The sequence below is a fragment of the Ammodytes marinus genome (genome assembly GCF_949987685.1).
Source record: "Ammodytes marinus genome assembly, chromosome: 13".
In the NCBI taxonomy this organism is placed as follows: domain Eukaryota; kingdom Metazoa; phylum Chordata; class Actinopteri; order Uranoscopiformes; family Ammodytidae; genus Ammodytes; species Ammodytes marinus.
Window position 1 is genome coordinate 27,699,617 of NC_137217.1, and position 22,504 is coordinate 27,722,120.

The 22,504-nt window shown below is 40.5% G+C and overlaps 1 protein-coding gene across 1 annotated transcript in view; it reads left to right on the top strand.

The window, feature by feature from the left end:
* Positions 1 to 22,504, top strand: part of syngap1b (synaptic Ras GTPase activating protein 1b) — a gene marked incomplete at its 5' end in the record, with an annotated part of 121,118 nt that overhangs the window by 95,803 nt on the left and 2,811 nt on the right. Inside the window, 9 exons of the mRNA XM_080039749.1 lie at positions 754 to 955; positions 1,803 to 2,005; positions 2,189 to 2,390; positions 2,801 to 3,415; positions 4,504 to 4,962; positions 5,233 to 5,406; positions 5,623 to 5,834; positions 11,296 to 11,368; positions 16,676 to 16,737. Of these exons, the coding sequence (XP_079895875.1) occupies positions 754 to 955; positions 1,803 to 2,005; positions 2,189 to 2,390; positions 2,801 to 3,415; positions 4,504 to 4,962; positions 5,233 to 5,406; positions 5,623 to 5,834; positions 11,296 to 11,368; positions 16,676 to 16,737 (2,202 nt within the window). The remainder of the gene's footprint in view (positions 1 to 753; positions 956 to 1,802; positions 2,006 to 2,188; positions 2,391 to 2,800; positions 3,416 to 4,503; positions 4,963 to 5,232; positions 5,407 to 5,622; positions 5,835 to 11,295; positions 11,369 to 16,675; positions 16,738 to 22,504) is intronic.

Genomic DNA, 22,504 nt, shown 5'->3' on the forward strand with positions numbered 1-22,504 from the left:
AGTTTATTTAGATCATCATAATAAGTAAATAAAATGTTGACTGAGACAATTGGCACAGTAGTAAATGACAGTATCGTCTGCATATAGGCAGATTTAAACATTTGTAACATTTGTATATAATGATAGAAATTGTGAATTTTAGAGGGTTGTGGACTGAGTCACACAACCCTCTAGACACCTCCAGTTACACCTCCAGACATGACCATAACTATGTAACCAGTTTTGCACTCACACTTCTTACTCCATGTTAAGAAAACATGTCTCACTAAAAAAACTTACCGAACATAAATATCCATTTTAACGCAATTTTGAAAATAAGGGGAACAAATTCCAAATTTTCTGAAATTGTGCTTAGAACATTAACATTCTTCATAAACAAAACCATCTTGATTTAGTTATAGGTTGTAGGACTACATATATTGTATATGTTTGTACAGGAAATGCTGTGCTGTAACTCATGTTTGTCTCACACATAAAAAACTGATGTTAAAGGTATTTAGTTGAGTTTCCATTTTAAACTCATTTTCTTCACACCATTTTGTGACATTTTGGTTTTCACAAGATGTCAGTGGACATGAAGGACAATTAGGCATAAGGAACAGAAACTCAAATTAAGAGCTATAATGAACTGTTGCCCCTTTAATTTCTCTGTCATGTGTTGCTAACTTGTTTTTTCTACTCTCTCTCTACTCTATTATTTTTCATACCATCCACCTGCCTTTCTCCTCAATGGCATTCCTTTCCTACCCGCAGGTTTGGCACTAAAGAGGAGTACATGTGTTTTATGAATGAGTTCTTAGAGATGGAGTGGGGCTCCATGCAGCAGTTCCTGTACGAGATCTCCAACGTGGACAGCGTCAGCAATGCAGGCGGCTTTGAGGGATACATTGACCTCGGTAGGGAGCTGTCCATACTGCACAGTCTCCTCTGGGAGGTCATGGCTCAGCTCAGCAAGGTAAACCCAAACATGACACATAATCAACACCATTAGAAACTACAATTTAACAATGTTATTATTTTATATACTGTATATATTCACATTGTTTGTAATATCACTTTAGATATATTAAGGATATTATTTATATATTGCTGTATATACAGTATACAATATAAATATATATATATATATATATATATATATCACTTTGCCACAGAGGAATTGGCACCTACATTGTACCCTGTCATCTAAATAAGGAAAAAACTAATTGCTACACACAATTATTTAAAAAAAAACCAGTCCAGTACAAAACCACCAGTAATTACAACATGAATGAATTTCCCCTGGATGAGTCAACACCTTTCTGACAAAGAACATCATAATTGTTTGAGAGCTGTTGTATCGACTGGCATTCTATTGTACAAGATGTAATGTCGTTGTTCCCACCCCTTCACTGTAGGTTTGATAACAGTATAACCAAACTAAATCAAACTCTTGTGTCAAACTCTAACTGCATGTGTCATTTCAGGATTCAATTCTATCAATCTGGTGTCAATAGTCTCATTGTTCCCAAACTTCATCACATATTTTGCTACTCCAGGCTGTAAGTCATTAATTATGGTTGAGCTGTCATTAACTAACACATGGCAGGTAAGTATTAGGTTAAGTTAAGTTAAGTTGCTGTATTGGTCAATTAACACAAGGCTACATTGAAATTTGTCTTTTCACATATCCCCTCTCAAGCCACCACACTCCAGAGGGGGTCCTCGCGCAGTGGAGGTGGATATATGACATTTAAAGAAACCCTTACAGATTACTTAAAAATAAATTACTATGTAAAATGTATTTTCCCCTTTAACCACAGGATGCCATCATCAAACTGGGTCCTTTGCCCCGCCTCCTGAATGACATCAGTATGGCTCTGCGTAATCCCCACCTCCAGCGGCAGCCCAGCCATCAGACAGACAGGGTACAGGAGAGACAGGCAGACAGACTACTGTCACGGCCGAGCTTCAACAGAGGCATCTCTTCCGAGTTTCAAAACCTCATGATGAGGGATCTTAATAGGTATGCGGTATCATAGCTCTAATAAACTGTTTTAATGTATTTTTCGGCTTCAAAGAACTTCATTGTCTAATCCTGAAATTGTATTACTCTGTTTTGATGTGATGTCACACGGCCAAAATATTATTCATAGCATTGTTGAAGCTATAGTTACTATTGTTAGCCTTACTCACTGCTGTTCTCCAGCTCTATAGATATCACTCGCTTGCCTTCCCCTACCTCCACGGGAGGGGTCATGCCATCCCGCAACCAGTTGAGTTTTCAGGACCGCGACCACCCCCATCGAGTGTCCTCCAAAGAAATGTTTTACGTCTCACGCCCTCCCCTGGCCCGGTCCAGCCCAGCCTACTGCACCAGCAGCTCGGACATCACAGAACCAGACCCTAAGGTGAGTTCTTATAACACTGACTCGGGGAATCATCATCCCATCCACTAGGTTTACCCTTTATCAAAGCGAGGTCAGTATGACGTGCATGTTCGTCATACTTAATACAATCTGCCTTTGTGTGATCGAGGCTGTAGTATATCATGACATCTGCTTTTTTTCCCACTGATTCACCACGCAACTCATCCCTAGCGGTATTTCCTGAGGAAATACTTTGAGGCATTCCGATATCCAGGCCTCGCGGTAAAAAAAAAAAAAAAAAAAAAAAACCCCGCACGGCACCACCCTCACCCATATATCATCCGTGGCCAGCTTACATAGCATAGCGACAGGGGGCTCAGTAGCCGCTCATATCCCCGTTAGGATCTAGGTGATCAGTGTCAATAAAAAGCGTATCTATGATGGACCTCCAGGATTCCCCAATGAACAGCGTGTCTAACCTGCAGTCGGTGGAAATGCTCAACTCCTCCCAGGCCTCCATCGCCGGCATGGGCAGCTTCGGCGGGCTGAGCAGCGGAGGCGGTGGCGGCCTGGGGTCGGGCCTGAGCAGCCAGCTGCGGGCCGGTGGGCGGTTGTCAGCTGGCTCTGGCGGCTCCAGCATGTCCGGCGGCCTCCGGCTGAGCCAGCTGAGCCAGATGGGCACCACCACCGACTCGCTATCCCAGCAGCAGCAACAGCAGGCCGCCGCCATGCGCTACCCGCTTTCCTTCCAGAATCCACTCTTTCATCTGGCGACCGCTGACGGGCCTCAACACCAACAACAGCACCAACCACAGCACCACCAGCAGCAGCAGCACAGCCGGGCCCAGCCCCCAGCACCACTGCTCCTGACCCCAGACGCAGACCCCTCACACCAGTCCTACGTCCCACAGTTTGCCCACGGTGGGTTCTCTCGCAGCGAGGACCTGTCCACCCTCAGGACCAGGGACGGTCACCTGGGCCAGCCCAGCATCATCCACTCGCACAGCTACAGCGATGACTACAGCAGGGCGGACTATGGACGCAGGCAGATGAGCATACACGTGCAGGTACGTGTTTTGTTTTTATTGTCTTCTCATGAAGCCTCAAAGCCAACAATGTGTATGAATCTCTCTTTTGAATTATTTGTTTTCATCATCTCTCTATTTTTTCATTATTTATTATTTGTTTCTTGTAAAAAAAATTTGTCTGTGAAGGATATGTTGTTTGACAGAAAATTCATCTGAAACTATTTTGATTGTTTCAAAGCCCTTTGTGAAGAAAAAATCACTTAACACCCTCGAGTTCTAGCAACACTGTTGTCAGGATTTGCTGGTTTTCTTTTTTCAATTGTGATAGTGAACTGAATCCATTGAGGTTTGGACAATTGGTTGGACAAAACAAGCAGTGGGAAGCTGTCACACGCACAATGGCTTTAACTATTTTCTGCCAATGTGTGATGCATTACCGAATGGAAAATGGACCATTATGCAGTGCCTTTCATTTGATTACTGACATTGAGTATCATTATTAAAAAACCTTTTGTCTCCCTACTAAGATGGTTCCTTATGTAACTCGTTGAAAATGGACAGACAGGCTGAAGCTTTGTTACGTTGAAACGCAGCCTCTTCATTATAGTGAATGAGGTCACCCCATTGGGGAAGCTAATGCAGAGGGCTCAGGCAAAGAAAAACAGGGTTGTCAGGCAAAAAAGTTGAACCTGATTCGACTTTTTCTGCAATGCATTCGTCATCTAGCAGAATACTGTTTAGGCCAAACACAAGCAAGATAAATTGTAAAATGAATGCTGTATTTCTATCATTTCTCTTGCAATCTGGGCAACAAAAGATATGAATCTTGCTGACCTAATCACGATGTTAGGCAGTAAAGTCCTTCCTCATGACATCATAGACCACTGTGCAGTGTTTTGGCATCTGAATGGACTTCAAACTCATGGATCCATCACCCTAACTGAACTTCCTGGATTATATTTAATTGTCTAAGTGAACATGCCTAACTCTTGTAGGCTTTAACGTGGGGCTGTTTTCAGTCTGATTGCTCACAAACCTTAAAGTAGCATCACCAGCCCCCAAAAAGAACCGTAACGAGAGATGAAAATGCTAACTGGTCGTCTACTTTTTTTTTCTTTCTTATCAAGGAAACCCTTCAACAGCAACAACAACAACTGATGGGCATGGTGTCTCAGACGGGCACCTCCCATTCGTCCCTGGCCACCACGCCCCCCACCACGGTCCAACCCATGCGCCAGAGCTCAGTTGCCCCGCCTCCCGCCCAGCGTGTCAAGTCCCAGACATCCCACCAGCTGTCGGTCAGTGCGGCCGCTGCGCCCGCCGCTCCGGCTAAGACGCGACCTCCGAGCGGGAACCTGCTCCCGTCACCGGAGTCCGGGGGCTACGGAGGCAGGCAGCACGGGAACCGACAGCTGTCCGTCAAAGACAACACCGCCCCGGGCCTGCCCCACCAGCAGAGCTCTGTCAGGGAGAACCAGAGTCCACAGGGAACCACCAATCAGAGCACCCAACAGTCACCACAGCAACAGGCACAGCAACAACAACAACAACAACAGCACCTGCTTAAACCCACCATAGGCAAACAGGTAATGACTGCACACTTCATACTTAACTCTTTTGGTCCATTTATGCTAAATGTGCAAGTGTAGCGCATTGCGTAAAGCACAACATTAACATAGTCAGGAAACGGGCCTTGAGTCCCACCACAGTCCAGCCACGCTCACAATGTATGAACTTATGCAACTCTAAAGGCACTTTGCAGAAAACACTTATGAAACCATTATGAAACTGACTTTTATACACTGAAGAACACATTTTCTCATATTCAGTGTGCTGGCCTTATATTTTTCTCTTAGGGTTCCCAGTCTCCCTCTACCCTTAATCCCAACCCAACCCCAAACGAGCGAACAGTGGCCTGGGTCTCCAACATGCCCCATCTGTCGGCTGACATTGAAAGGTCGCGGATCGACCGTGAAGAATTCAAACTTAAGGAGTACTCGAAGAGCATGGATGAGTCACGCATGGACAGGGTAGGTATCACTTTTAAGTTATTGGAAATTCCTTTAAAAAAAAAAAGAAGGAATAAAATACTGTTCATGCTTTTTATGTGACAGTCAATCTAATTTGAAATATTTTTATTTCTAGGATGTCTTGTATATTCATGAATGTGCCGCAGAGAAATCGAGGCATTAATTACTGACCCCTGTTTTAATATTTCTAACCGCTCATTGTCTCCTCCGCCTCAGGTGAAGGAGTACGAGGAGGAGATCAACTCCCTGAAGGAGCGCCTGTCCATGTCCCACAAGAAGCTGGAGGACTACGAGCGGCGGCTCCTCACGCAGGAGCAGCAGACCAATAAGATCCTGCTGCAGTACCAGAACCGCCTGGACGACAGTGAGAGGAGGCTACAGCGACAGCAAGTGGAGAAAGACTCCCAAATTAAAGGAATAATTAGCAGGTAAATGGAGGCTGTTGTTGTGATGGAGGGACAGCTTAAGACGTCATGTCGGCTCTTTTTTTTTAGGGAGGCAATTTTGTTTGTTGCCTCTGCTGAATAGACTACTGTTTATGAGTTTTTCTTCCTAAATATATGGACAAAAGTGACATATTCTCTCAGATTAAGATTGCTAGCATGAATTAAAATGCATTACCATACTTCTGGGGAGTAAGCGGAGGCTGTGCTCTCTGGTTGACACAGTACAACTATAGCATATTGGATTCTATTCAATGTGAGTGAATCATGCAGAAGTTCAACGGTGACGTCTTTTTTCCCAAGATACATATATTAGAATAGGACTCTATTTACAGGGGTTGCTATCTCGCAAAGAATATGGGAGGGTAGGAGGTTGTTTCAGTTTCATTAAGTACTACAGCCCCGGGAGAAAGGCAGGGAAGATGCACTGTATATTGAAAGCCAAAGCTGCAGACATGTAATGAGTGACAAATTAAATGAGAGGCTATTATAAGGAAGACAGAGATCTATATCTTTCTTTGATAAGCATGCAGGGCATGTTCCCTCGGATGCGGATGGGTGTTTTCAGCTGAGTTAAGATGGAGTCTTTGATTGTCCCCTAAGCTTTTGTTGTGGCAAATCTGCTTATTATAGCCTCACAACACGGTTTACTTGTTATTCAAGAGCATCCCATTTGAATGACTGCGGAGAACTCCAGCTGATTCCTAATCAGTCCTTGTAATGGTGCAGTATTTGAGTGCAGTCCTTTTTTCTTTTTTTATATAGATTGACCAGAAAATTGAGTAGTTGATTGGATAAAAGATTGGAATATTGATTGCATCGCAGTTATATTAAAGGCACAAAAACCAAATGTTTGCTGTAGATTCCTTGAGCATTTTATGTGCACATTAGCCATGCTGCCCACATTTTGTTTCATTTTTATTTTTTTTATATTGGAGAGAGCTCGGAAGTGTTCTGTAAGGAAAAGAGTACAATATTTCCGTGTGCACTTCTTGTAATAGTCTGTGGTCTGCAACTAAAAACGGTGGATATCTGTGACAGAGAATATTGCCACTTCTAATCCACTCCAGGAAAGAAGACGTGGAATGAAGAGAGAGACAGTCCTGCTCGTCTTTTACGGGAAAACATCTTTAACTCTCCTAACCTTGTGTATAAAACCATCCTTAAGAACAACCTCCTTTATCCTTGTGCTGTTGCACTCATCATCAGCCATTTTTATGAACCCAGCTATAAACTGGATCTCGGAATCATTTCTGATGATTGATTTTCAGTTGACTCTTCCGAGAGATGACATTGTAAAAGCACAAGAGGATTGAAAATTTGACTTCAAAAAACATGTCTGCACTTTTTTTTTAAAAGCAACGTGGACCTTCAGGCAAAGGACTATGGAAGACAATGGATTAATATTAGCTCTTCCATTTTAAATCATGTTCACTGAAGGACTGCTTTCTACAGCGTGAGCATGGGGACCATAACCTCTCTCCTTTCTTACATTCATACGCTGCTATGGTGTAATGTGAAGAGAGGAGAAAGTCACAGAACATGAGGAAGATTCAAGCTTAAAAGACATCAAGGAAATATGCCACATACTGTAACAGAGAGACTTTATCAGAGAACCTAAAGCCAAACAATTGATTATTGCTCTCCTGGGGCATAAGCTTAGAGCAAATACAGTAAATCTAATGCACACATGAAGCGTAGTGTGCAGGAAACTGATATCAAACTGATATCAACGAGGCTAACACTTGCAACTCGTGTGACTTTTATCATCTAACCACACAAGGGCGAATGAAGTAGCAGATCTGGATGCTTCCGAGTCAGTTTTTACTCACAATTTACTGAGCCAGACCATGTCATCAAATACATTGCAAGACTTCATCTGGACACATTTTAATTTTAACACAAATATGAGCCATGGAAATAGTGCAGAAAGCATGGATGCCAAGAAGCATGGTCTCGGGCCGGATTGGATCGCTTAATCTTAAAGTGTAACCATAGCCTTTTGTTATATTTTATCTTAAATTATTAAACTTTTATGTTGAAATGTTCACATTCAAATACATTATGTCGATGCAAATCCGCGCTCAGGTTCTGCAAAAAGGAGCGTATGTGACCCTGAATTCATGGCTCCTATGTAGGCTATCTGCAGAACTAAAACAGTTAGCGTTGTCTTTCAAGTATATCGGAGATTTTTCTTTCAGAGAAGCCTTAATGTTGTGTGCATGAACGTTACTTTCAGCTCAGAGCAAATTCAATATCTGTCAATAGACCAGATACAATTTTTTGTTCTCAACATTTATTTAAACCAAAGCCCCAGCTCATGCTAGGTTAAATCCCTTGGAAACACTGAATCCACTTTACCTGTCGCACTTGTATCTATATTTCTTCTTGAGGGTTGTGATCCCACAAGTTGGCTACAGGCCTTTCAATTTTACCTAAAAATAATATTTGAATGCATCTGGGTAATTATAGGTATAGATATTAACTATTTATCTTCCCCGAGCTGAGGTTTGAGCAGTGAACTTGTAGAAGGGGGGGAGACATCAATGGTCTTGTACCTTCATAGTAATAATTTATTTTTAAATATAATCTATAGCATATTAAAGTCTGTGATGCAAGAGCCATAACAATAATATATGAGATATCTATATAAATATATATATATATATGAAATCTATTAAGAAATTATAACTATTTTAACCTTGCAATAGCTAACTTTTTAGCAGGAGAAGTGCAATAATAGATCCAATATGTCTACATGTGCTGTCTGCGCATATGCACAAGCAGGATCCTGCTGAGGTATATTGTATGCATCTTTTGTACATAAAGAAACCGTAACGTCCTGCCAAAACCTTTGACCAGGTGCCATCCACAGTATCTTTATTCAAAAATAAAGACCTGGAAATACTGTAAAGTGCAAAATAGCACAGAGACAACATGACAGCGGTGACGGGACTCTTTGACCAAGGTATGTTCTGCAAAGTGTGTGTTCTAAGTTCTCAACTTGCTTTTGGCTTTTCTGTACGGTGTTTGTGAATTTATCTGCATTTTAAAATGAGAGACTGCTAAATTGTATTTATTCATTAGAGAGAAAAGGATTTCCTTATATCTGTTTGATTTTGCTGTGCTTGGTATGACTTTTGACCTGCAGTCCTTCATTGGTGGTGTCCAGTGACATGGTGACATGGTGATCAGAATAGGTGTGTGTGTGTGTGTGTGCGTGTGTGTGTGTGTGTGTGTGTGTGTGTGTGTGTGTGTGTGTAAGAAAGTTAGACAGTACTGTCATTGAACTTATGCAGTTACCGTATGATCTGAATATTATTCATTTAAAGGGCAACCATATTCTTTTATTTTTTTCCCTCTCCAGAGATACAGATAATATTCTGGTTTCAGTATTCAATTCAGTATATCCGACTCTCTTTTTTTGTAGCAAGAATATATTGATAGGCTGTATAGATCGTGCTACGGCAACACTCATGTTGCTCATTAAATCTTGCAAATGAATTCATAGTGGTGATGAGTTTTTGGCTTGATGTGTGTGTTTGCTCAATATTGGTCTGATTGACATGGCTTGTAGCAACAGCCAAGGGTTTACATAGTCACTTTTATACAGACCTGTGTCAAAAAGTTGCAAATAATTCTTATTCTGTTTTAACCAGAGGGGTGTGTGGGTCTGCAGCGTCAACACCAATCGAGTGTTGAGAGCGAAGTTTTCAAACATATGTTGCACTCGGTGGCAAAAAAATAAAAAGGAAGGTATATGCACCTGCTGTTTGAGCCAGGTCTGGTGTTTCTTTCCGTCTGATTTTTCATTCAACTTTACGTCCTATTTGGCACATTTGTCTCTTGCCTTTTTTCTCTGTAGCAAAGTATTCAGACATTGTGACCTCATGTCGGTAGTTACACACATTATTTTGACTACATGTTAGACTTGACCTCAAAAGCACACTACTTGAAGTACAACTGGGTATAAAAAGCTTAACTTTTTTTTTTAATGTTTTGTAACATGTCACCCACATGAATCATTGTCTGCCTCTTGAAGTCATGTCAAAATCTCAATGCTGTATGCCCATGTTACATTCCATTGTTTTTTGGGACAGTGCTTATATTTCTGTCTGTGCTTACAGTATGATTGATTCTCTTCTTTTTTATGTAAAATAACTCTCGAACACTGTACATTATTTATGGAATAAAACATCCAAACACTCATGTTTGAAACTTCACCTGTGGATTTTCGTTTTTTTATTGTCAAACATGTGCCTTCGTCGTCTGTTTTCTGAATAAAAAACATATGAATGTGCTGAAAAAATTGCCTGGAACAATATTTGGCGGTATATGTATTCCTCATGGAAACACATGGTGGCAATTATATGTTCATGTCGACTATATGACTTATGGCTTAGTGGCCTAATGACCACACAAGGGACAATCTGTCTGGTCCTTCTACCCCAAAAAAAGTGAAAAAGTTACTACTTCTTGCACCATTATGAGGGGATAATATTGCAGCAAGCTTATATCAAGTCGACAAATTCATGGGATGTTATTGTTAATTCTGCCCGCTGTAAAATCTTGTAAAACGGATGGAGGGTCATGAAAGAAATCCAATGAAATCTATCATGTGAAGAAGTAATTTTTTTCCTCACAGTAACTTCTATACTTGGCATGTATCACCCCCGTAACAAAAATATTCAAAAGTTGAGCCAGTTGGCCGTATAAGTGCAAGTCAACCTTGTGTGAGAAACATCCTTGAATGACCCTATCTGGAGTTAATCCCCGGCACTTGGATAATCACGAGAGCTGGGAAAAAAAACCTGCAGTGTCCGATGGCTCATGAAAACTGCAGCAGTAAGCTCGCTCATATCTGCGAGGCCGACTCTTTGAATAAATGATAAGTCAAAGGATTGTACGTCAATGCCTTGGTCAGTTCATGTTACATAATATTGCCAATTCCCTGGGGATGATCGGGATCTGTTACTGAAGCCGTAATGGCCTACTTCACAAAGCTGGGCGTGAGGTCCATAGTTGCCAGTAATTGTGCTTTGAAGGCAACTTAAATTGGTTATAAAGGCTTTGATGAATCCCATGAGGGGCGAGAAGAAAAAAAAGAAAAGAAAAAAACAGCAGGCCCCACCAGTGAACATTGGCAGTGCCTCTGAAAGCATGGCTTGGGTAACTGCTGCTCAACATTTGAATGGGCTTAAAAGATTGGGCTGCCCATCAGGTGTGGTATTCAGATTTTGAGTTCAAGGTAACCAACGTCTTATCAGTGTGGTGTTGTCGAGACACCAGATGTGGGTGATGCACCTGCTCAACTTCTTCTTAAGTGCCATCTTGAATTCACAATACTCCCTCTCTCTTTCTGTCTACCCCTCTCCCCCACGTCCCCCTACTCCCTCTATATCTCTCTCTTTCTCTTTCTTTCTCTTTCTCTTTCTCTGCCTCCAAGACTCATGGCTGTGGAAGATGAGATAAGGGGCCCGCCTGTGATTGAGCCAAAAACCAGGATTTTCGCTGATCAGGTCTGTGAGACTGCTCTTTCTCTCGTCGAGTCCGTACGATGGCCCGTGCTATCTTCTCTCCCCCCTCCCTTCACCTCTCTCTTCCCCCTCCTGCTACTGCTGTGATTTGGGTCTGCTGTGTGTATGTATGTGTGTGTGTGTGAATGTATATAAGTGTGGTCCCTCTGACTGTCTTGGCCTGTCCCTGACCCATCCCTGTGTTTGGGTTTGACCGCCATCTGTCTGCCAACGTACCTGGGAGCTTTGAAGATCAAAAGAGTGTGTTGCTGTTTGCATTCCTCGGCTCAAGCTGTCGAGATGTCTGACTCGAGCTCGAGCATTTTCTCCGGTCTGTGATGATGATGATGGTGATGTTGCCAGTTCTGTAGTTTTGTTTTCTGTGACATGTTTCTGCCGAGCATGAAACTCCTCTAAACTTGTTTCACACATGATGTAGAAGCAGAATTAACCTCAGCTTATTGAACAGCTGAGCCCCATGCTGTGTGCTGCTGCTGCTGCTGGTGTCTGTATGTCTTCAGGAGCGTCCCCTCTACTTTTCATTACATGCTCTCAACCCGCCTCCTTTCTCATCCTGTCATTGAAGTATAGCCTGCCTCCAAGCATGAGTCATGCTTTAAATATAGTGTGTGTGAACACATACAGTATAGGAATATACTGTATAGTGCATATACTGTATATGTATGTCTACTTATGTAAAGAACAATCATGCTTAAAGTACCACTATTTAAAAAGACCCATCTGATAATAATGTATTACATACTATGGGAGTAGACCATTGCAAGGTGGCACTGTAATGTTGCATCTGGTAAAGGTTAGGCAATATTTCAATGACTTTATTGATGCCCTGTGTGGGGTTTTCTTATAGATATATTCTTTGGGATGTGGTGTTAAACATGTTAGTGCTCATCCTAGCCTTCAAACAGCACATTTCTATGTCAAAGAGTTCAGTCAGCTTCTTGACTTGAAACGTTCCTTCATTCATTTGATCCTATTTGTGAATTTTTTTGTCAATTGAGAGCATGAAAAATCAAAGAACCACCTCGCGGTCGATTTCTTGTTATTCATCAAAAGGGAGGGGGGTAAAAATAATGAAACAACTCAAGAGGAAAGAGATGACAGAAGCTTCAGAGCATAATGTGACTAATATCTTCTGAGAGGTCCCAGAAGGCTATACAATTAGAAAAACATACAGAATATAAATATAAATTAAGTGTTAATAGTCCTCACTATTAAAGATGGGTCTACATATGTTAACAATATGAAATGATTAATAGTTAATTTAGTGCACATTCTACTAAAAATAAACACAAATAAACAAAGAGACTCTAATGTACTGTTTGCAACAAAAAAAAACATTCAGTTCTTTCAGAAGCCCAGTGACTCATGTTGAGTTATTGTCAACACTAAAGGTGTTGAGCAGTAATCAAGCAGACACAGTATTGTTATTTGGGTTGAGAGAGATGCAACTGGTGGGACCAGTTGCCTTTGAACAGTGCTGTTATGTAACATTAAATATTGTGATGACCCCATGGATTTTATTGTATAGATTACCTCATGAAGCTGAAAATTATTAATCTATTAATCCAAAAAAATATATCCCAACACTTCAATAGCTGGTAAAAATCTGTATCATGTTCAACATTCAAATCACGCTGCAAAAATCTGCACACATTAAAAAAAATACCTTAATTGTCTTTCATTATATCCCATCATTGTGTCCATCCCAATGCTAACAGGTGCTAGGCTCAAGTTTACTTTCACAGTGCCTAATTCTTCTTATCTTTTTATTTTCTCTAAGTTGATATGTCATTTTATCATCCACAAACATTGTGAACAAACTAGTGCTTTGTATTCAGGCAGCATCCTGCGGTACTAATGCATGATTTAACACTGATGAATGAGCCAGACAACAGCTTCATGCCGTTCCACTTGGCCGCGCATCTATGATTGAATTAAAGTGAATCATTTCAGTGAATTACTGATACCAAATTTAATTCTTCATTTGATTAACACGTTTAATAATTAGTTTGAGGTAGAGACTTGTTCATTAATCATAGTGTATATGGGAAAAGGAAAGATTTTGGAACCAAATACATAGTGTTGAAGGGTTAGAACAACACTTGTTTTTCTTATATTTGTTAAGATTCCTCAACAGCAACATATGGCTTGTGACAATTAAGCTCCAATACTCCCTTTGAGAAGATAACCCCCCTGAGCAACCTGCTTAACATTCAAGTTGTGCTACAGTCTGCCTAAAATCCAATAAATCAAACAGTTAAAAACTGAAATCATAACCTTAAGGCTTTCTCAAATGAAAGGCTTTTATGTGCCTCTAGGTTGTAAAAGTCTCCTTTTCTTTACTCATGACATTTGTAAGTATTTATATCATATTTAACATGATGAAATAACGTTTGCTTTTAGATAAATGGACAAATCATTTGGGTTTTTTATTTCAGGATATTAGCAGTCTTCATCAGAGCACACAGAGCAAATTCATTTGTTTAAAAAGTTAGATCAAAAGTACACTAATAGCTGAACTGAGACCAGGAATTGTTGTGGTCAAAAGTAAGCTGTGATCAATCAATGCAGTTTATATCGATGGTAAACCAGTGGGAGCTACAGTGGATAGATGCCATAAGGGTAACATCTGTATAATAGAAAATACATTTTTACAGCCATATGAGCATGTGTAAGCTGTACTTAGCTTGAGCTTTGAACAAAATGCTAATGTCAGCATGCTAACAATGCTAACAAACTGATATTGATTTCAGAAATTTAAATTTCGACCTTGGTGCCACAGAAGATTTTAAGTGATCATTAAAATTATTTCAATTCATTCTGAGGGGGACACGAATGTCAAAGCAATGTATACACTAGTCCACTAAAAGTCCCAAATGTCAACTTCATGGTGGGGCAGGAGGAAAGGTCAGGGGATCTCCAAAAACATGAGGAATGAGTGTCTCGAATGTCTGTTTTAGATTGTATGACGATCGATCTGATGTGAGATATTTCTCAACATTGCAATGCCACAAAAAGCTATAGCTTCTCTCTGACGAAATTGTAAACCTCACAAAGAGTTGTTTCACTCAACGGCTTTCTATTGTACAAGTGTTACTGTTGTTTAAATGGGCTTAAACAGTACAAGTTGATACACAGAGATAAGATAAAGTTTGTGAAATGCTCCTTTAATCTACAACAATCTCATGGTGCTTGTTTCTAAAATAGACCAGATGCTTTGGAGAGAGTGTGTTATAAAGCTATTCTGTCAGATATTGCAGGTCAGTTTCGTATCCTAGCTTCAGGGCCACACAAACCACAGCCTGGCCTTTCGACAAGCAGACACTTTAGTCCAGTGTGACAGAACTCAGATGTATTGTGTGAGACACATGCAAACCTAGCAGCTGAGAGAGTAGGGAACCGTAACATTGAAATGGATTGAGATGGTAGAGGCATGGTGTCACTTGTTTCCTATGGCCACTGCTACCAACAAGAATTAGACTCTTGCATAATGACACGGGTGCAGGATGCCACGATCCCTCCCCACAACACAATCCCGATGCCCATAAAGGGAACGTACACTGCTTTCGGAAAGGACATGAACGCATCTTTAACTACTGTACATAAATAAACGTACATTTCAGCAACTGGTAAAGTTATAACTGCCAAATAATTAAACAGGGAATCTGCAGGTCCTGAAGTCATTGATTTATGATACGTCAGAGAAAGGCCTTAGAAGGTATTATTTAAAAAAAATATTTAATTTAAAATGGTCTTCAATATATCATATACTGTATAACGTCATAGACAAGTATCATTTTTAGCACACACTAAATTAAAATGACTAAATTAGGAATAACTTGGTTTGGTACATCCATCACTTTCTCTCTTCTTGTCCATCTCATTTACATCAGTGAGGAAAGGCTAAATAACACGAACAGCATCACAAACTACATTCTCCATAATGACCACATAGTTCAATACCTCTCTGAAACAGATCCAACCCAAGCTGAATTAGTACATTCCTGAAGGAATTATTTATTGCAGAATTCTTGTATAAGACTGAGTTACTTTTATTTATTAGGTGTGCCCATAAGCTGTGTGCATATTTCAATAACTTTAATTGTTTTTAATGAATAAATGTCCCTTCTGGTCCCATCATTAAGTAAATCCACAAAAAAAAAACTTCAGCAAAATGGAGAATGCAAATTTAATAACATAATAAAATAATGATAATATATATATTTTATCAGATGACGCAATAACATTGACTTATCATTTTACAAAGGGCATTTATATTTTATAAACTGATTTTGAGCAGCCATTTGATCATAAAGACCTTTTTACAGGGCATGTTGCTGCACATTGTCAGTTGCAAACACTAAAATGCTTTTCCTTTTCTTTTTTGCCATTTAGCTTTTAACCTCATTATATTTAGACTTCCTTTAAATCTTACCAAACTTTGTGAACTTTATGTTTGACCATCAGCCATCAGCAAGGCTTATTTAACGAGCAAATCGCTGTCTGAGCTTGCAGTGTCATTAATGCTATCAATATTACTCTCGTTAAAGATTGGTTTGCATTCATTTATTCATTTTCATCACTGCCACCCCTTACATGTTGGTCATTTTGAGTGTGACATGTGTAGCGGTAAAATGCCAAAAAATACTATTATCTTTTTTTGTTTTTCTGTGTTTCTTGAATATAGTGTATTGATGTAAATCAATTCTAGGTTCTAAGTGTGTGTATATGTATCTTAAATATATTTTATGACTGCATGTTTGATATAAGCATGTTCTTCTTGCCTTCTTCGAACCGGGTAAACATGCAAGACTCAGCTTTCCAAAGGCTATTGCATTGTCCGGCTACTTTTTTTAGATACAGAATGCAGATGTCCCTTGGAGTTCAAAACCTAACACCTTCTTTCTCTCTTGTCCTTTATAAGCATGGTTTATGGTCATGATAAACTTGCATGGCAGGCTGCTTTAATGCTTTCAGGCTGTATTTGGGTCGTCTGGTAATGTTGTGGGTGTGTGGTTGCCATCATGTATGTGTATAAATGTATATTTTCTTTGTATGTGTATTTATGGCCCTTGTTTTCTGTTCACTTTCTGTTGTGCTTGTGTTGTTTATGTATTTGGTTTGAGTGGCTGTTGTTTCCCTGATCCCTCACTGCCTTTCCTAACCCTTCCCCACTATGCACACGCCTTCCCTCCGTCAGCCTTCCTCTCCCTACCTCCTGCTTTCAACCCCTTCTCTCCTCTCCTCTCCTCTCCTCCTTTGTTGATGAGATACGGTGATTTCTCTTAGGGGAGGCGTCAGTCCATCCTAGTGCAGCCCCGTCTCGCGCCTGTCCCACCCCGAGTGTCCAGGTAATAAAACCAAACCGGCAAAACTCTCACTCTTCCTCCATACCATAACCCTGCTGCCTTCTTTTGTTCCACTTCTGCTGTTTCTCTGTGTGCGTCCCTTGTTCATACATATGCAACTCACGGCAAAGCCAGCACACTTAAAACAGGCCCATTTACTATTCAGTTTATAATTTTTGTTAGTAAAGAGAGGCCTGTCACTGAATGGATATTACTGATGGCTCCGAAGGGCGACTCCTCCTTTTTGAAAGAGTGGCAACAAAACATCTCCAAGATTTAAAGCCGCACTAAGCAACTTGGCAGCGAGAGGCGTTGACCTATAGGGCCCATAAATCATGTAATTCAATATCAGTAAATTGTACACAGCACCAGCTTCTCACTCGGGGACACCAAATGTACTGGAGAAGCTAGAATTTGAATGTAGGGTGGGTAAAAGTTGAACACAGTAAGAGTTGCTGCAATTTTTTTTTAAATGGCCCCGTTCCAAACAGAAAAGCAGGCTGCGCTTAATTAGCTCACGACAAACGATGGAAAAACAGCACTCTCACTGTATCTGCCTGAACTTGCTAGTATATGTGTTATCATGTTAGCAGAGTAGCCAGCTAACTTCTTGCAACCTAGCTAAGTCAGCTAACCTCTTTTATGGTTATATAGTGAAGACCACTTAAAAGTTGGAGGTAGCCCTTATTGTACTACCTAGAAACAGAATGGCACCTGAGGTAGGAGCAACATGGAGGCATTCAACCTTGAGACAGAGAGGGAAGGAGACACAGCCAACTTTGGGGGAAAATAGGTCGGTTGGGACAGAAGTCAGACAGTACGTTACATTTATTCCTGGGGAAAAGAAGATCCAGACCTGAAAAATGTGTCTTCATTTTATATGGGACATTAGTTCTGCTCATACAATAATTGGCCTTTGGATTTCTTGTAGAATGGAGACATCCATCAAAAACCTTATAAAATAAGTGATAATGGGGGATGATTAGAATTCTATAGCCAAACTATAGACCTACCTGGTGCAATCTAGTGATCACAATTCATTATTAAAGCCAGTTAGGGACGGGATGTCCATCTCTGTTAAATCCCCTATTTCTGATTCAGGCTGCAAAGATGTTAGATTTTTTTTTAACAAAGGTTATTTACATTCACATCTTGCATGCAGCTTTAAAGACATTTCCTTCACATTACAAAAAGGAAATAGCATTTTCTTTGTTTTGTTGGACAGGAATTGGTGGTAACCTGCTATGGTTTTGTTGTCACCCTCCCAACACAATAGCGCGTTGCTCTGAAAATGTTCTGTGACAGGCCTCGAACAGTGGGTTTATTTGAATTGTTTGAGAAGATTGGATTGTTAGGTTTTTGGTATATATTTTTTTACTTTATGATGACAAATGAGCATTTATCACGCCTTGACATATTACAGTAGCTTGTAGCTTTCTCATGTCTTTTCAAAACATTACACGTTTTGTGTGTGACTGTTGCAGCTCCAAGTGACAATGCCACTGCTTGTTCACACCGACAGTTCAGTCTTACTCCACAGACATGTATGCCAACATTATTATTTTCAAATCATTTTCAGATAATATATGGAGGCCTTCTTGTAACTCTTTGCATTGGGTTAATTGTTAAAATGCAAAGGAATACGAAATTATAATTATTATTTTATATCCGTTGATTCTTGAGTTGTGCTATTGTCAGATGTTGGCCTTTGCAAATAATTATAACGGTATACTCAAGAGCTGAAGTTAGTATACTCTGTCGAAAATGTACCAAACAGGATGCAGATTCTCTCTGGTTCTTACAATTACAAAGCGACAAGGCATCTGTGAATTAAAAAAAACAGATGCTAAGAAATTATTTTCAAACCATTGTTAATGCAGAATTTTTACTTTCTGCCAAGGGGCCACACAAAGCAATCAAAATGAAAATAGAATACACACAACCACATGTGTTATGGTTCCATTGACTTCTGTCCAGATTTGAGAACAAGAAATTAGATGAAAAGTAACATTTTGGGCCTGTTTACTGCTGCAATACGTGGTTGAAAATGGACCCAAACATGGATTTCTTCGACTATTTCTTGGTGGTAAATCGGTCGGAAAGTCTCTGGAATATTGTGTGTATTCTCTTTTATTATAGATTTCCTTTCCCTCTCACGCAACATAATTTTTTAAACCGCTGTCTTATCCTTCGTACATTATATTACCTATACCATTCATACATTCAGTCTTTTTCTTTACTCCCAGCTCAGGCAAACACTAGGGAGTAATGGGAAATCTCCGTATCTGACCCAGCCCTTCCCTGGAGAACACTGATTAATGTGCACATATTTTCCTGTGTTTTTCTGTGTCCTTTCAGTGAGTCTGTCTTTCTGATATTTATGTGTTTTGTGTTTATGTGTTTGGCACCTGGGCTCATATTTTGGTTGAATGGTGACGTATAGGCCAGTCTGTCATGGTGCGTGGGGTGATGTGTGATTATGAGTATATATTTTTTATTTTTCATTTCTTTTTGCATCAGAGTCAGAGCTCTTCACCTGGCAAGCGAGTCATCTTTAGCCATAGAGGGGTTTTGCTATAACTGCCATATATAAGTTGATTGAACCACAACTAACTGCAGGTTTTTATCTCATATATGGAGGTGAAAAATTCTAATTGATTGGAGATTGGAGGAGATGGTTGATCATTGTACGATATACTCTATCTGCATCATTACTAAACACCTAACATTTCAGTACTCCGCTAAGTGTTTTGTGTTTTTGTCTTCAGTATAACAATTTTCATTAGCATATACAAAAAACACTCTCACACCAAGCTGTAATTGAATGCACCACCAAGTAATCAAAACACTGCAGCCCACAGAGAGTGAAGCAAGTTTGGTAAGTTAAAAAAAAAGTCAGTAAACATTTTTGCCATGTCTTTGTTCAGCTGCCTGATCCCTGAGATTAATAGACATGTGTATTGGTCTACACATGGATATTAAACAACACTGTCGGTTGTGTTCGAGAGTAATATACTATATAAGTCTTGTTACTGGCATCCTGTAACTGTCCTGTCACCACAGTAGACACTGTAGCGGTTCTTAGCACCAGTTAGCAGCGGAAACTGTTTGCATCCATTTTGGTTCTGAGTGAGAAGAGAAAAGACCTGCTAATTCACATCAAATTCTGGGGTAACTTTTTTTTTTTATCAGTTCTGCTTTTCACTTTTTTTTCTTTCTTTTTTTAAGTGAAATGGAAACAATGGACACACCCATCAGATACAGCTTGTCCAGTGATAATTTGCTTTTGATGCTTCTGATTCATTCTCTCTACCGGATGCAGACCAAACTATCCCTCCTATACTTCCTGTCTTTTCCCCTCTATACAGCACGTCATTCCATCCATGTTACAGTATTTCATATTATACTTCCTCTATGTAAGCATTAAAGTGGCAATCAGTGTCATGCATTTTTCATTTGTTTGATAAAGAACAAAACCTGAGAAAACATATTTCCTAGCTCCTTCCTTCTTTTCCCCAGTAGTTTGTGTAATTATGTCTAGACACCACACAGCAAATGTTCCAGGCAAGATAACTTAAGTGCAAGCTTCCACCCTGGTCTGATGGTAAAACTGTGATGTCCAGCTTTCAGAATGCTTCCCCACCCAAATCGTCTTGGATACATTAAACGTGAGGTCAGCGATGTTGGAGAAAGCTTGTTGTCATAATCACTTTTTGTCAAAAAGGGTGAATATTTCCTCACTTTCTGCAAACTGTGCATACTGGGTGTGCACTAAAAAAAACTCTGGTGTTAATACACATCTAGGCTCTGTAAAGGGGTATGAAAATAAAGGGGCTCAGAACCATCCCACCGAAGCTAGCATCAATGCTACCGATATAGGCTAAGCTACTACTTACTTTGGCTTTGATAAGTATTTGGCTTCAACGCCTTTTAAATATTGTCAGGCATATCGTCACATTTGCTACAGTAGGCTTCTTCTAAAAACACATGATACCAGTGTTTTTGTAGCAAGAAATCTTAGCTTCTATCAATAGCATTGTTGCTATTTACTTAGCGATGGTCCGAGCCACTGATATTCACTGATACAAAAAGTGATTTTGACAAAAAGCTTTCTCCAGAATAGTTGCCTGCACCTTTAAGCACCATAATATAGTCCTCATAGTTGTCTATTGGCACAATAACCCAATTGTTCTCTCTTCCCACGGCTCCTACACAGATGTCAGTGAACAGGACTGGGAGTGAAGGCATGCTAACAGACTTTGATATAAACTAATAATGAAACTTGCATTGCATTGCTGTTAAAGTATGTGCCAATGTAAGTAAAGAATAGAGGGAAAAACCAAAACTCTGACTTAATCACTAATCAAATGCTCCAACTCAGGATAAGACCCATGCTAGGCTATGTGATACATGGGTTTGGGTTGGAGACGTTTTGGTTGGTGAATTTGACAGAGGTTTTGCATTTAAAATGCACCTTTATCTTGCCTTTTAAATTTGGCTCTGAGCTCTTTGCAGCTTGATATTTTTTCTTTTGCATGCTGTTTAGCCACAAGCTGCTTATGCTACAGTGTGTGCTGTTAAGATATATTTTTAAAGCCATAATTGTAGAGCTATTCCATAGGCTTTAATTTAAGATTATTCAAGCCTCTCAAGCTTGCACATTTGAATAGAAACGTAAGTTGATTCAATATGATTTGTAATTATTGGCAAAAATTACTCACTTGACTTCCTGCCTCTTCCTGACACCTGACACCTGCCACCCAACAAACACTCCTTCACTACTCAACCCCGAGAGGATCAGCACCCTTTTGACCTCAAGAATTTAAATTCCACTTCATCCCTTCTTTCCCCGTGTCTCTTTTCCTGTGCTGCCATTTCTATTGGTGTACGTACGTCATGCATCAACTTCGTAACTCATCTTTGTCTCTCTCTCTCTCTCTCTCATTTTCTGTCTGTCTATCTCTTTCTTTCCGTGTGGTGTCTTCCAATCCCCTTGTCACTTGTCTTTCATTTCATGATCCCTCCTTACATTGCTTTTTCATGTACTCATTCCCAACCGGTTCTTATGTATTTATCACTCTTTTTCTTAACATTTTCCGATCACATCCTTCCATGTTGTTGTTTTTTTCCTCCTTGTCCTCGTCCCATCTGTATCTCACTATCCGTTCTTCCTCCCACACTCCCTCACACCCTCTTCGACATTTTTTTCGGCCGTCCACATGTCACGTTATCTGCCTTGATTGGACATCTTCCTTCCATCGTTCATTGAATGGCCTCTCTCCTATACGAACCATCTATTCCTTGCTCCCACTCCTCTTTCCCCTACCCCTACCCTCCTCTCTCTCTATCTCGCTAGGAGGCCCAGCTTCCCTCCCTGGGTTCAGCAGACCCCGGTGTGAAAACTGAAGGTGGAGAGGGAGGTGGAGAAGGAGGAGGAGAAGCGCTAACCGACGACCGTGGCCTCGAAATCGCTTCTTCGGGCCTTCCCTCCGACGGCTCGCCCCGCAACGGAGCCCTCCCCCAAACTGTAGTAGACCCTCCCTCTCTACCCACTCCTCCTCAACATCATCATCAACATCCTAGTCAGAATGGAGAGCTCCCTGGCAACCAAACATCCTCCTCCTCCTCCTCCTCCCTCATGACAACCACACAGGCAACGGGCACCACGGCAACAGAAACGGCAACTACTGCATCAGGCATAGCGGAAGAAGAAGAAGAAGAAGGGGGAGTAGGTCAAACACAACGCTGAGCCAAATCAGAGAGAGATGAC